Below are 14,155 nucleotides of genomic sequence, written 5' to 3' on the forward strand. Positions count from 1 at the left end.
GCTCTCAGCCCTAACACTATCATTACCGTCAGCTTTTGCAGTCAGGAATTTCTAATGTTGCCAAACAAGACAGGTTTGCCGGGCAAGGGGCAGGCAATGGAGCTGTCAGGGCAGGAGCAGGGAGGCCCTGGCTTTTGGGGTGGGTTCTGAAGATCAGCCCCATGTATATGTGGAGGGCTGGACCTCTTCGCCTGGCCTGAATCAGAAGCTGCTCCAGTGTCCACTGAGAGATGCCAAGATCCAGCCCTGAACCCACTGTAGTCAGGGGGAACTCTGAAATAACCCCAAGGAGAACTGAAACCAGGACCCAAATCACCCATGTGATTTACCAGGAGCTAGGCGGATTTAGAGAGCCAGACCAACCTATCATTCCCCACCCCTACCTCCACCCACCTACACAAATGTGTGGAGGGTGCATATGAAATCTCCAGCCTGGGTGCATCCCTCTGGCCAGCTATCCTTCCAGCCATGCTCCTATTCATCATTTGCCAACAAACCTTCATCACGTGCTTATAGGTTAAAGGTGCAGGCAGGATAAAGAGAGGCAAGGGAGGATATTTTACTGTCCTTAATTGTTCTCAAGGTAAAAGCCTAGTATATAATAATAATTTATAAGTAGTAATCAATACATCAAGAATAATAGTCAATTATTTTCTATAACAGCTAAGTAATTAGTCATTAATAGTTAACAAATGTTTAAGGAACAACAATTAAGAAATCAGCTAAAAGAATTATTTAGCTAATATAACTATCAACTCAAAAAGCTAATAAATTGTAAGTTATTTGACTTAATTGTTGAATAGTTCATAAATCAATTAACTAACAAATTGTATGCAGATGTGGTAATTTATTAGCTATTTGTATAAATTTAGTATTCATTTTCTTGAACTAATAAATAATAATAATTGTTAGTCACTTTATTAATTATTCGCTAATAAATACCATTTATCATTAGTACAAAACACATTAATCGGTAAACATGTAACACAAATAATGTGTAAATTTTTCAGCAAAAACAGAATATTAATTAGAGATTCTCAGTAAATTAATTGGCAAACATTAATAAATTAATGAACAAAAAATTTGAAAGGTTAATAAGCTAATATAAGCTATAATTAGCTTACATTATCTAAATTATCAGAACTTTACTATAGATACTTTAGTATCTCTAAGAGATACTTAATTCTGTATTAATTAATAACCATGGAATAAGCACCATTGCATTAATAAATCAATTGGAAAACAAATACTGAATGACTTGGCATAACACTAGTACATTCATTATCATATAAAAATTGTCATGGTTAATTAGATAACATTTCAATTGGACTAAGTCAGTGATCAATGGTGCAGGGAGCTGGTACCTCCGGCACCTGGCAGGCAACTCATGGTGCCCCACTGGGACCACTGAGGCAGGGTACAGGGCTAATGGCTTGTCAGGGCACCTCACTCATGGTCCCAGTCCTGGCCTTGGAAACCCTGCACTCTCCACTTAAACCCTGGCCTGATCTCAGCTAGCCACAGTCCCCAACAAACTGAGGCATGGCAGCACCCCTGGGGTTCAATAGGTCAATGATCATGGAGCACATCTGTCCCAACCAGGGTTACGCAGCTCCACGGACAAGCCACCTGCCACTGCCTAGCACTATTCCAGTGGAACTCAGCTGAATTACTCCCACCAGGGATCTGGACCCCAGGGCTTGAATCCTCAAAGAGCTGAGCAGCCCCTCGCCGACTCACAAGCCGCAGGAGTTAGGTTTCCAGCTTTATAGGAACAATCTGACCCCAGTGTGGGAAAAATAAACAGCGCACTCTGTGCCGCGCCATCCCCAGGGAGGGATCAGGATGGCTGCTGCCAGTGCACTTGCAGGCTGCCGGACGGGAGCAGAACGCAGAGCCATGGGCTTTGCTATTTACTGATCTTTATTACTGAAGAGTCAAGAGGGTCATGGCAAGATCAGGGCCCTGTCTGTGATGGGCACTGCCCAGGCCCAGAGTCACTGGGATTGGGGCTTTGTCAGCTTTCTGCCCTTTTAGGACTATATTTCCTTCCTTCTAAAGGAAATCTTTTCCCATGGGAAGAATTTCCTTTCCATTCACTTCTGCCCCGTTTTATTCAGATGGGCCAAGAATGTCACTGAAAGAAAAATATGTATTTGCTGCCTTCACAATAAAGGAATGAAAGCAGGAATATGTAAGCCAGTAAATGGTATTTCCTTTCAGCGAGGGGGAATTCCAGCATCATTTTTAGCCTGGACAATCTTCTCCAACAGCTTTACTATGACATCTTAGCACTCTCATTCTAGAAGCCCTCTGGTCTGTTCTTATCCCCAAAATGTTAGCGTTCTAATTCTCCTGCTGCAGTTAAAGTGCTGTACTTAAAGATTACATATGAACTTCAGAGCAGGTTAGCTGCTCCCCACCGTAGGCTGGTATTTATCCCGGAGTATGTGCATTAGGACGGAAAGTTACACCAGTGCTGCTCAACTTTCCAGTTACACAGAGATCCAACAGGGGAGGCAGAGCACAAATTCAGCCTTGCTCTTCTGTGGCATAATGTGGCCTTTCCAACTGGTGGCTCTGGGTAAGAAAGGAAACCTGGCATTTCCTTGGGAACAAAACTGCTGGGAATAGTTTACATGGGAAATATCAGAACAACCTCAGCAAAACCTTTCAGGAAAGTGGAAACATTTTGCTTTGACTGTGTCACGTCACATCGCGTTGCATCACGTTGCGTTGCATCAGGATTTGAGATGAATCATAGGAACACAGGCCAGGCAGCATCCCAGACCTGCAGAACAAGTCCCCTGCTATCACAGGCACAGTGTCCCAGTCTCCTTCCTAAATGGATCCAACCCCAACTTAGATTAAATGCTTTGACCTTTTGCTCCCCTGAGCCTTTTGTCCCCAGACATGTTGGCATCTGACCTCACCAGAATAGTCTCAGCCCAGTAGGGATTCCAAAGGTTGCCCTACCTCTTAAAAGCCCACTGAAGCCGGTGAGAGTTGGATTGCCAGAGAGCCAGGGTGGATCTAGGTGTTTGACCCCAGTCAAAGGAAACATTTCAATCACCCTCCCCATGGATAAAATGGATTCAGTGCTTCTAGATGCCACCACTGGCACCGTCAAATCTGGGCTACTTGGGTGAGGGTGGGAGTGGTAAAAGGAATCCTCAAGAGTCTAATTACAGGTAATTATTAGTAATTGGTATTGAGCAATAATTATTTCATGATTTATGATCGATTGATTGATTAATCATCATAACTATTGTTATTCATCAGAATAGCAATGCAGGTAGGCATTTCCCTGGCCCCCCAGACACAGAACAGCACTCACCCTGGCGGAAAAAAGTCCTTCACTACAATGGTGTCTCCTCACTGGTGGGGGTGGTGTAGCCAGACAAATGCTTTAGAACAGCAAGTGTGCTGTTATTAGGAATAACAGTCTAGTATTGCTATGATAAAATATTACCCTCAATTGCTTATCAATAATAAATGCAGTAATACTAAATATGTCCTTAATAAATAATAAATAGAAAATACTGCATTGATAAATTATCATTTTGTTATTACTATTTTTACTCAGAAATCTGTATATTCAATGATTGCAGGAGAGTGTGTCCCAAATTTGACAAGCATTTACAAAGTAATATTATTACTAATCATAATTCTCACAAAGCAGAATAGGTACTATTCCATGCATCTAAGAAGATTTTTAACGGCAAGGCTGCTATTATTAACATGTTATCAAGAAGATTATTATTATGTTGCTATAATGATAGATATCATTAAGAATTATTCTGAATTCTTTTACAGTTACTGTTGTTAATGCTTCTCTGCTAACATTACTGCTTTTGTCTAAATTACAATCACATAATTTTTTTAAGATAAACCAGAGATCTTTTCTAGGATGCTAGCAATGGATAGTTCTAAAATATTTTAGTTCCCATATGTGTTTCATGTTACTTATGATGCTTACGAAAGCTAAAAGATGTATTATCATATTTATAAAATGATCTTAACAATAATGGCTTTAAAATATATTGCTGATTATAATAAATTATTGCTAAACACTTCAAATATTGCTAATTCATTATTCCTTTTTGTTTTATCAGTGCTACTGCAAAAATCTGAATTATTAAATATGATTACTATGAGGACTATTAGTCTTTATTAATACAATCAGTAATTGAATTAATGTAATTGTATGCAAAATAAAATACTATTAATTACAATAGTTTCAGAAATGCAGTTACTCTTTATTAATATCACCCTCAGTCCTCATACAATGATCTATTGGATAATTAACTTCAGGTTAATTTACTGCAAACATTATTTTGACGTTATGCTATTATAATGCAACAATATTTTAATTACACATTTAATTATAAACAATTCAATAATAATTCCAAGTTAAATGTATTAATATATTTGCTGATGTTGTTAAGATGTTGTGCATTTTGGTAATATGACATTATTTTTGTTGTTATTACAGTTATCGTATATTCCAATTATTATTGATCATTCCAAAGTCTTCATTTACATTTTTACTACCAATCATCTTCTATTTCCTATTATGAACAATGATAACCCATCACTTAATAATGTCCAACATATCTGCATTATTATTTAATATTAATGTGAATGTCACTGTTTTCTAATTATTATTTTCCCTATTATCCTCAAGAGGCCATTAGTTGATATTAACTATGAAAATATGAACTTTTCATTTACCACTAAAAATATTAACCAGCAATTTATAACTATATCAGCCTTGACTATTTATTTTTTAGGAATGATTATGAACAATTCAAGGCACTTGTGTATTTCTGACATTACTTAACATGTTATTTTATCCAAATAACAAGAATAATAATACCATATTTGGTTTACTGTGAAATTATCACTGCTTTTTAATACTGTTACCAGCCCTTAGAAAGTATTGTTAGTAACAGTTAAAGTGGTGATTTATTCCCAGCATAAATTGTTACATACTAATATTCTCATACTAATATTAATCATAATAGACTATTATAAATAATCCAAGGTTTTCTGCTTATTGATGGTGTCTTATTGTTAACAAAGCTAGGAGAAATTATTATTATTATTGCTAATAATAATTTATACTATCAATAACTAATTGTATTAACAGTCCATTGGCAATCATTGACAAATCTATTACATAATTTCATTGCTATCAAAATTCTAGACTATTTGTTTCAAATTATCATTTCAATCCATTTCTTATTTTTGGTACAATCAGGTCGCAGACTGTTGCATATTCTTTATCAATTCAAATACATTCTACGTCGGCCACACACAGCTTGTTCCAAACTGTAAAGGCAGGCTGGGAATTACAGTTATTCCTCAGTATTTAGCATTCAGTAGAATTGCGAGGTGAAAAAGCGCAGCACGGGGCACTGCGCTATAGCATAATTATTCCTCACAGTCAACCTAGCACAAATCCAGAAACGCCTCCACTGGGATTCTTAACAGCAGGTCTGACTCTCCTGCACTATGTAGAAGAAAACAAGCATTGGGGCTCTGCTCGAACCTGCCAGACCAAACGCTGCTCCCAGAGCAGGGAAATAACCCAGGGTCCTGGCTTCCAGCTCCCCTAGATCTCTCCCACCAAACCCCATTCCCCTCTCTGAGCTGGGGTAGAACCTAGGTGGCCTGGCTCCCAGTCCTCACCCATTAGGGAGAAAGGAAGCGGGATTCACAGGGCTCAGGGCATGGGAGATGTTGATCTCTGAACTGGCTGAGGTGCAGTCTGGGTGCCAGAATCCCCTGGTGGGCAGAGATCTCAGCTGGCAGAGGAGGCAAAGCCCCTGACCCCCCTGGCTTACATAAAAGCAAAGCACCCCATATTCTTGGGAGAGCATGGGAGAGGCACACATCTATCACCTGCCTTCCCCTCCATCTGTCCATCTACCCTGTTTAACACCCATTCTCTTTCACTCCTTTCTTCCTCCTCTTTTCCAGGCTGCTGCTCTTAGGCAACCACTCTGGCTTTCCTAGGTTACTCCCTCACCACTCCCTGAATGCCTTCCACACACCCCTGTGCTCCCTCCTCACTTCTGCACCCCTTCTTCCTCCTTACCCCCTGCATTCCTGTTCTTCCTCCTCCCCTCTGCCTTTACTCCCCGCTCTCCATTGCCAGTAGCTCCTTCCCCGACCCACTCCCTTGCTCTCCCCTCCATCACCCCTCTGTCCTTTTTTTCATTCTTTCCTTGCCCTTCCGTGTATGGACACTAGCCCTGTCCCTCCTGGGACTGGTGGTGAGTGGGACCCACATCATCACTGTTGTCATTATCATCATAATTACTGTTATTATTTGCCATTATTTCAGTACTTGGCTGCCAGTTTCTGGATCTAAATGCGTTATTATTAGAAGCCTTCTTTATTCCTCATTTTCTTTTATATTCTAGTTGTAATCTTTGTGGTTATTACTCAAAATCAGTATTATTATTATTATTATTAATATTACTAATGATGGCAAGAATATTATTGAGGATATGCTTGTTAAAATAAGTCACATATAGTAAAATAAGATCAAGACTATTATCCTTAAGAACAATTTTATTATAGGTATGATAGTAAGATTAAAAGCATTACCACTGTGGATATGATTGAGTTCTAGAATATTATTATTATTAGGAATATTAAAGTGAACCCAAAGGCTATCACTACAAATAATGGGATGAATGTGTTTCCTGCAGTTCTGATGAGGACGTTATTGTTAAAGATGGCCTGATGAGCAGGGTTGATGACATGGTTCCTATAAGATAGTTTAAGATCATCATCATTATTATTATTATTATTATTATTAAGGGTCCCACTGGTACAGACAGCTTAGTGCCTGGAACACTCAGGGTGGCCAATGCATCTGGTTATTCTATACTGGGAGCCGGCCAGGGCCCTTCTGCTGAGAGACGTGGATGGCGCTCAGGCTCTTACATTACCATTAATAATATAACAACAGGGAGGCTCTCACCCCAGAGACTGCTGCATGGCTGGGCCCAATGCTGAGTGCCCACCAGCATAGTCCTCTCCTTTCTTTTGTGTCCATCCATCCATCCGTCTGTCTGCCCTCCCTCCCCTCCCTGTCGCAGTCTCTTTTGTCTCATGTGTCCCTTCAAGCTTTTGCCCTTGCAGGGCCCTGGACCCCCGGGCACCCCACCAGGCCACCCATCTGTGCCTCTCAGCATAGCTCTGTACAGGGCCACCACCCCCTGGGCACATCTGGGACCCAACTGTCCAGGCTGGAATGCCAAGGTGGTACCCAGGGAAGAGGAAGGATTCAGGGGGCACTAGGCAGGGTCCCATGGAGATTTGCCCCCACACTGCCCCTTGAAACAGGCAGGAATCCCCCATCACAAATGGGCCCCCAAACAATTCCAGGCACTAGGGGAAGGAGGACAGGGGGAAGGGGATACCCCCCAACTCAGATGCATATGGGGTTAAATGCCCTATAGGCCCTCACAACCAGATTGGGTGCAGCTGGAGCAGCCCTTGACAGCAAATCCCTCATCGCCTCTCCTCAACACTGGGAGGGGAGCTGGGTCAGTGGGCATCCGGTGAGAGCCAGGACCCCTGGTTTCTCTCCTTGCTCTGGGAAGGCAGTGGGGTTGGGTGGATTAGAGCAGGGGTCTGGGAGACACGACACCCAAGTTCTATTCCTTAACCTGGATAAGAAAAGCCCCACATGGGAACTGGGCACCTGGGGATCAGGGTGTCCCCAGCAAGCCCAGATGGGGAAATCCTGGGAACTACGTGAGCATGCTGCGCATCTGCACTAACCCGGGGCGCTCAGACTCACCGTGCTGCAAGGGACTTCCCCAGACCACGTCCAGACACCCCCACACTCCTGATGGAGTGACGAGCCTGGCGCTGTGTGGTACCCCAAAGGCAGGTCAGACCCCCCCCCTTGCCAGGACAGGGGGGCAGTGGGGGAAATGTGAGCAGCACCCCCAAAGGTTCAGGACCTGGAGTCCCTAAAATCCTTCTGTCCCAGAGGCAGGCGGCACCACTCCAGGCAGGCGATGGGTGGGTCAGTGGGAGCGGTAGTAGAGAGGTGGGGGGGCTGGAGGCGGGACAGGGACTGGGAGAGGAGGAACAAATCACAGGGTGGGACTGAAGGAAAGTTACCCACAGGCAGCCCATGCCCAGGCTGGGGGGTGCTGGCCCAGGGCAGTGACAAGGCTCTAATTCTGGTGACCTCGGGCCTGGCCAGCACCCAGCATGACAGAGCCCCAGTGCTGGTGACTGGTCGGGGAAGAAGCCAGGCTGAGGGGCAGGGCGAGCAACAAGACATGGCCCCCGACCTGCACCCCAGCTGTGGGCGCCCCCAGACACCCAGCACCCCCGCCCGGCCCCTCGCACCGGGAAAGCAGCTCCCTCGCGCCATCAATCTTCATGTTGCTTTTATGAGCGCCCCCGACCCCTCCCCGGGGTTGCTCGTTAGGATCAAAGGTTAATTAATGCAAAGCAGACCGTGTCCATCGTTAGCCCGCCCCCGCCACGGCAGGTGGTCTCTGCCCTGACACACAAGCCGCTATGAAAGGCTGAGCGGGAAGCGGCGCGGCCGGGGCTGGGGAGGGGCAGCGCCCGGCCGGGCAGGGCAGCGCGGAGCCCCCATTGCCGCGGTTCCGCGGCCGCCAGCACCCGGCTGCCTCGCGCGCCGCCCCCGGCCGCGGCCTGCCATTGGCCAAGCCATTGTGACGCTACGGCGGGGAACTGGGGGCGATTGGCCGGGCGGCACGTGCGCGCGGCCGCGGCAGGCCATGGCGTGGGCGCTGTGGCTGTGGCTGTGGCTGGCGCTGCGGGCGCGGGGCTGCCTGCACTGCGACCCGGGCGCCGCGCGGCTGCTGGAGGAGCTGCGGGGGCCCTTCCTGCTGCGGCAGGTGCCCCGCGACGCCGAGCTGCGCGCCCGCGTGGCCGCCGTCCTGCAGCGCGGCGTACTGGGCCTGGCCGAGCAGCCCCCCGGCGCCCGCGGCCCCGCCGCGCTCATCGGTGCGGCCTCCCCCGGCCCCTCCCCGCCCAGCGCCCGTGGGGAGGCTAGGCTGGGCTGGGCTGAGCGACCCTGACCCCTCTCCCCGCCCCCGCAGACGAGAAGACCCTGCACGAGGCCGCCGCTGCGTTCAGGCGGGTCATGACCCGCATCAGGGACAACGAGTTCCGAGGTGCCCGCCTGCCGCGCCGCGCCGCCCGGCCACTGTGCCCCTGGCCCGGCCGGCGGGCGGGGATCTCCGGTGCCCTCTGGCGGCCGCTCCGGGCATTCGCCGTTCAGTTCATCCTTGCATCGCTGCTTCGTGCCAAGCCCCGGCCAGTGCTGAGCCCAGTAACCTTCAGCCCCAAACGCTCAAGGGAAGCCGTCTCGGGACTTCCTCCCCTCAGAAAGCCTCCCCCTTTTCCTCAACCCCCTTGGCTATGGCTTCGAGAGGGGTAAGCCTCTGGCTTCAAGGCCCCCTGCTGTTTTTTTTTCCCTGGATTCCCCCAACACCTGGTAGCACCCCCACTGCCTTCCTGGCTGGGGAAGCAGAGCGCTGATGTCCCAAACAGCACAGCAGACAGCTCTTGTTTCAAGCCAGTCTTTATTGGTGGTGCCAACATTGTGTGCTACAGCTCCTGCCAGCATAGTGCTAAACAGTCACCATGCACCACCTTGCTTGCTCCCTCCGTCCTCCCTGGGACTCCTGCTTGCCTCAGCTCCTGCACCCCCAAACCTCCTTTTCTTTTCCTCAGGCATTAACAAACAACATGTAACAAAACTGTAGGAGAAAGCAAGGCTGGATGTCATCTTATAGACTCATTCAGAGAGGCATGAGTTTTTGTAGACTACAGCCTGCTAGCAATAATACTTAACTTGGCAACGACACCCAAGAAATGTTAACTAACATAAGTGTTACCAGGATCCAGTCACAGGGCAGTCTCTGGGACCTGCTGCCAGGCCCAAACTGTTGTGTTCCTCTGCGGTGAAAAGGACATCTGGATGTCTTGCTAGGAAACTATGTCAAAAACTGCTCACACAGCCCTTCCAAAAGTCTTCCCTCCAGAGCTCCAGGCCACAACTAGGTCAATTTAGCCTCTGGTCGCAGGGCAATTCTCTGTTGTTAGGTTGAGGGACCACTTTGCAGGGCAAGGCTTGGATTCTGGAGAGTGGGTGAGGGTATGACATCAATTTCCTGTTGACTCTGGACCCTAATGATGGCAGCATTGTCACTGGTCTCTGTAAGGAGAGTGGAAGGGGCTAGAGAAGGAGGTTCTTCCTCTACCCCACACCAGTATGGCAGTCTGGGGTTCAAACCTGTCTGTCACCTTCCCTAGATGAGCAGCTCTTCAATGAGGTGATGTGGGGCCTCCAGGAGGTGAGAGAAACCTTCCAGAAGATCATCAACCGCTTCCAAACATTGGGTGAGACTGGTCCGCTTCACTCCTGCCCCACAACCCCCATAGGCAGTGGAAGGCTGGGGCTAATGGGGCTTAGTCCCCCCACCCACTAATTTCTTGGCAGCCAGTGACAGCAGCAGCACCCAGCACTGCTTGGCATGCAGCCAGGCCAGTGCCCCACATATGCTCAGCTCCACATGGCTCTACTGCTCCAGTGCCACTGCCATGCCCCGCTGCTGCAATGCCGCACCCAGTGTCCCTGCTGCATGCTCCTCTGCCGTTTTGTACAGCACCAGCGTGCGAGCCCTGCAGGAAAGAGGGGTGGGGGTCAGATGGCAGGCATGCCCTGCACCCCCCCCCCCCAAGCAGCACAGTAGAATTATCTTTTAAGTTTTACTCAGCCCCCACAAATAATATTTTCTCCCACTGCCTAGGCAGGACCAATTTCTGTCTCTTACTCACACTTTCTTTTTTTGCAGTTTATTGCCTGAACAAATGTGGTGAGTGAAAATGCAGAGAGAGGGTGCTTGAGGCAGGGAGGGGCATGTGGGATAGATTTGCAGGAGAGGAGAGTGGGCCTAGGGGACCCTGTAGGGTCAAGACCACCATAAGGAGAAAGAGAACACCCCAGCACTGCCCCCCATGCCCAGGACCCATCCTGTTCCAGGCCACCTCCCTCTACCATGCTCTGAACCCAATCACCTGGCTCTAATTCACCAAAAAAGCCAGGATGCACTCCCTTCCCACCCCTTTCTATTCTTTGACTCTCCCAACCTCTGATCTCCTTTATCCCCCAGATCCAGTTCCTTTTCCCCTGCATGGTGCCTCCAGCTGGGCTATAAACCCCTGTCTCTACAGGTCAGCTGTTGCAGCTCCTGACTGATTGCAAGACATGTAAGACTGACATCCACACCTGCAGCAAAGATGTGCACTGTGGAGGTGAGTGCAGAGGGGCCATGGGCAGAAGAAGGGGTAGGACAGATGAGTAGAGGGGGTATCACTCATAGGCACCAGGCCAGCATAACATAGTCAGAAGCCAGATCCAGGGCAGGCAGGGGGCAGGATGCCTGGTAGATGGGCCCCTAGTGCTCATTGGCGCTGACTTTGGGTTTTGCTGGTGAATGCTTGCAGACATAAAAAAAACCAAACAAACCCAAAAATGGCACTTTACTTTAAACTTGGCATGTTCCCACGCCGAGCTGTGTGCATGCCCAGAAGAGGCAGCATCTTACTTCAGCCTGGCTCTTCAGTGTCTGTAAAGACTGGGCAAATTAGTAGGGCTTTTTTGGTGCTTTTATTGAATAGCTGATTAGATCAGCTTTAGCTAAAAGCACCAGAAAGCCCAGCTGAAGTGCTCAGTCTTTACAGATGCTGCAGAGCCAGGTTGGAGTAATGCACTGCCTCTTCTGGTAAAGTGTGTTTTTTGGGTTTTTTTTACCATCTGTAAGCAAGTGGGCATGGCTATTGGGTGCTGAGCACCACTGTTTCTTTTCGGTGGGTGCTTGAGCCCCAGAGCACCCATAGAGTCAGCGCCTATACTAGTGCTGATCCCATACGTTGGGCAGATCGGAAGCTAGAGGTGGAGGAGGATGAGGACCTAATCCTGGACTGTGCCCTGACCTGGCACCATGTCAGCTATGGCATCAAGAACTACATTTTCTACCGGGTACAGTGCCCCTCACTCTTCCCTGCAGCACCCAGCTCCCTGCCAGCCTTGCCACAGCCCCTCACCCTGATCTGCAGCTCCACTGTCTTGGCAGGTGTGGGGGCACACAGAGCAGCACATTGTGTCTGGTCCAGACCCATTCCTGGTGAGAAAGGAGGTGACAGTGAATGACTCTGGGAGCTATCGCTGTGAGATGCGTGATGTCAAGAACATGCTCTGCTCTCAGATGCAATTCCAGGTCACAGGTGAAGGGGGTCCTGACAGCTGTGATTGAACATCTTCCCCAGTGCCCTCCAGAATGGAGAGAAACCCCAAGCACCCTGGCTCCCAGGCCCCCTGCTCTCACCCACCAGACCCTACTGCCCCTCCTAGAACTGGGATAGACCCCAGGCATCTGAGGCAGCCACCTCACAGATCTCCCCTCTTTGCTACAGTGACACCCCTGGGGAACAACTCAGTCCTCCCTACAGTGGCCCCCTTACGGGGGCCCCTGACAGTGCCCCCCACACCATGGGTGCCAGGCGCTTTGGCCCACTGGACTGTCTGGATTGTCATCAGTAGCAGCACTGGCCTCATTCTGCTACTCCTTGCTGGCTGGTGAGTCTGGACACCAGGGTCCCTGCCCAGGCACTGCTCCCCGTCCCCAACCTGGAGAGCCTTTGGGCATCATGCATTGGGGATGGGGCCTGGGCATCGCACTTTCTCCTGGGCATTGCAGCTTCCACCTCTCTGGAAGCAGGACCTGGTGTCTGTGGCCATACCCACTTTGCTTTCTGGGCTCCATGAGGGGGAATGGGAGGAACCCTCATTTCAGGGAGGAGGGAAGAAGTGAGGCCCCCGATTTCCTTGCCCTCTCCCCCCTGACTTGCTCCCCTCCCACTGCTCCTCATGTCCCTCCCCCATCTCATGCCTCTCCCCACTTGCAGCTTCTGTTTCTACCACCGCCAGGAGAGGGCAGTGAAGGATGATGATGATGTGGAAAGCAGATTGCTGAGGGCATGACAGCCCCACCCCTCCCTGGAGGCTTTCAGCCCCTCAGCACCAGCACCACTCCTCTGGGCTGGTTGGGGGTTGAGGAGGAACCAGCCTGAACTGTTTTCTATGTATATAACAGAGAGACTATTATTGCCAGTGCTCACTAGTCTCAGACACCTGGGTTCTCTCCTAGCTCCAGAAAGGAGTGAGGTCTGGTGGGTTACAGCAGGGGCCTGAGAGTCAGGATTGTGAAATCGTTGTGCCCCCTTCCATGCCTTTGTTTCCCATTGCCCCCCTTCCCCTTGCTTTCCCCCCCACAGAATAACTCAGTGCTGAAGTAGCCAGTGCAGTGAGAAGACACTTTATTGGGTGGAACAGCAGGGTTAGGGAGGTGGGGCAGCCTAATTCCCTGTCCTGCCCTGCCCTGCCCCACAGGGCCCCCAGTATGGGGTGCAGGGGAATGGCCTCCCTGACATGAGGGGGAGTGAGAGGGGTCCCCCAGCTTGATTTGGATGGAAGACTCATAAACAGCTGTTCTGGGCCCCAGTATTGACTAGCGCTCAGGAGGGGAGCCTCCCTCTGTGTGGGGAGGCTGCAGGATATGGACAAGGGCTGAGCTTTCTGACTGTGAGCTTCCCTATGAGAGTGCCCTGGCGCAGGCTGTGAGCTTCCCCCCCCTGCAGAGTCCGGAATCTTCTCACTGACTATAAAAACCAATTCGGTCCAAATTTTTCAGCAACCTTTGGCTACTGGAAGCTGCCACCAAACATACACCTCATGGCTACCCCCTCCAGATCAGATCCCTTAGGGAACTGTCGTTGTTCCCCCCTCCCCTCCCCTCCCCCAACCCCTAGCACAGGACTCTGCTGCCTGGAGGTGGTCCCCAGTCTGGGGCTGTCAAGAGGGTTCCAGATTTGCTTTTGTGAGCTTCGCTACAGTAGTGCCCCAGTGCAGCTGCAAGCTTCCCCTCAACAGTGCCATGAGGGGCATGTGATCTGGCAATACACAGACCACTGGAGGAGTGACTGAACATTATATGGGGCAGGGGGGCAGAGGCAGGGGGTCCTGGGAGAGATATGTGTGACTCCCTAGAAAGGGTATGGGTGGGATCACTGGGGGCAG

At 49.2% G+C, this 14,155-nt stretch overlaps 1 protein-coding gene across 1 annotated transcript; it reads left to right on the plus strand.

Moving 5' to 3' along the window:
• The first annotated feature begins 8,602 nt into the window (after positions 1 to 8,602).
• Positions 8,603 to 14,140, plus strand: IZUMO1 (izumo sperm-oocyte fusion 1). The gene is made up of 9 exons (XM_059729342.1): positions 8,603 to 9,015; positions 9,111 to 9,185; positions 10,330 to 10,416; positions 10,872 to 10,892; positions 11,251 to 11,331; positions 11,958 to 12,058; positions 12,153 to 12,315; positions 12,346 to 12,655; positions 12,985 to 14,140. The coding sequence occupies exons 1-9, from the start codon at positions 8,787 to 8,789 to the stop codon at positions 13,058 to 13,060; spliced, it is 1,143 nt and encodes a 380-aa protein (XP_059585325.1). The 5' UTR covers positions 8,603 to 8,786; the 3' UTR covers positions 13,061 to 14,140.
• Positions 14,141 to 14,155: the final 15 nt, after the last annotated feature.

The sequence above is a fragment of the Alligator mississippiensis genome, chromosome 5 (genome assembly GCF_030867095.1).
Source record: "Alligator mississippiensis isolate rAllMis1 chromosome 5, rAllMis1, whole genome shotgun sequence".
Classification (NCBI taxonomy): Eukaryota; Metazoa; Chordata; order Crocodylia; family Alligatoridae; genus Alligator; species Alligator mississippiensis.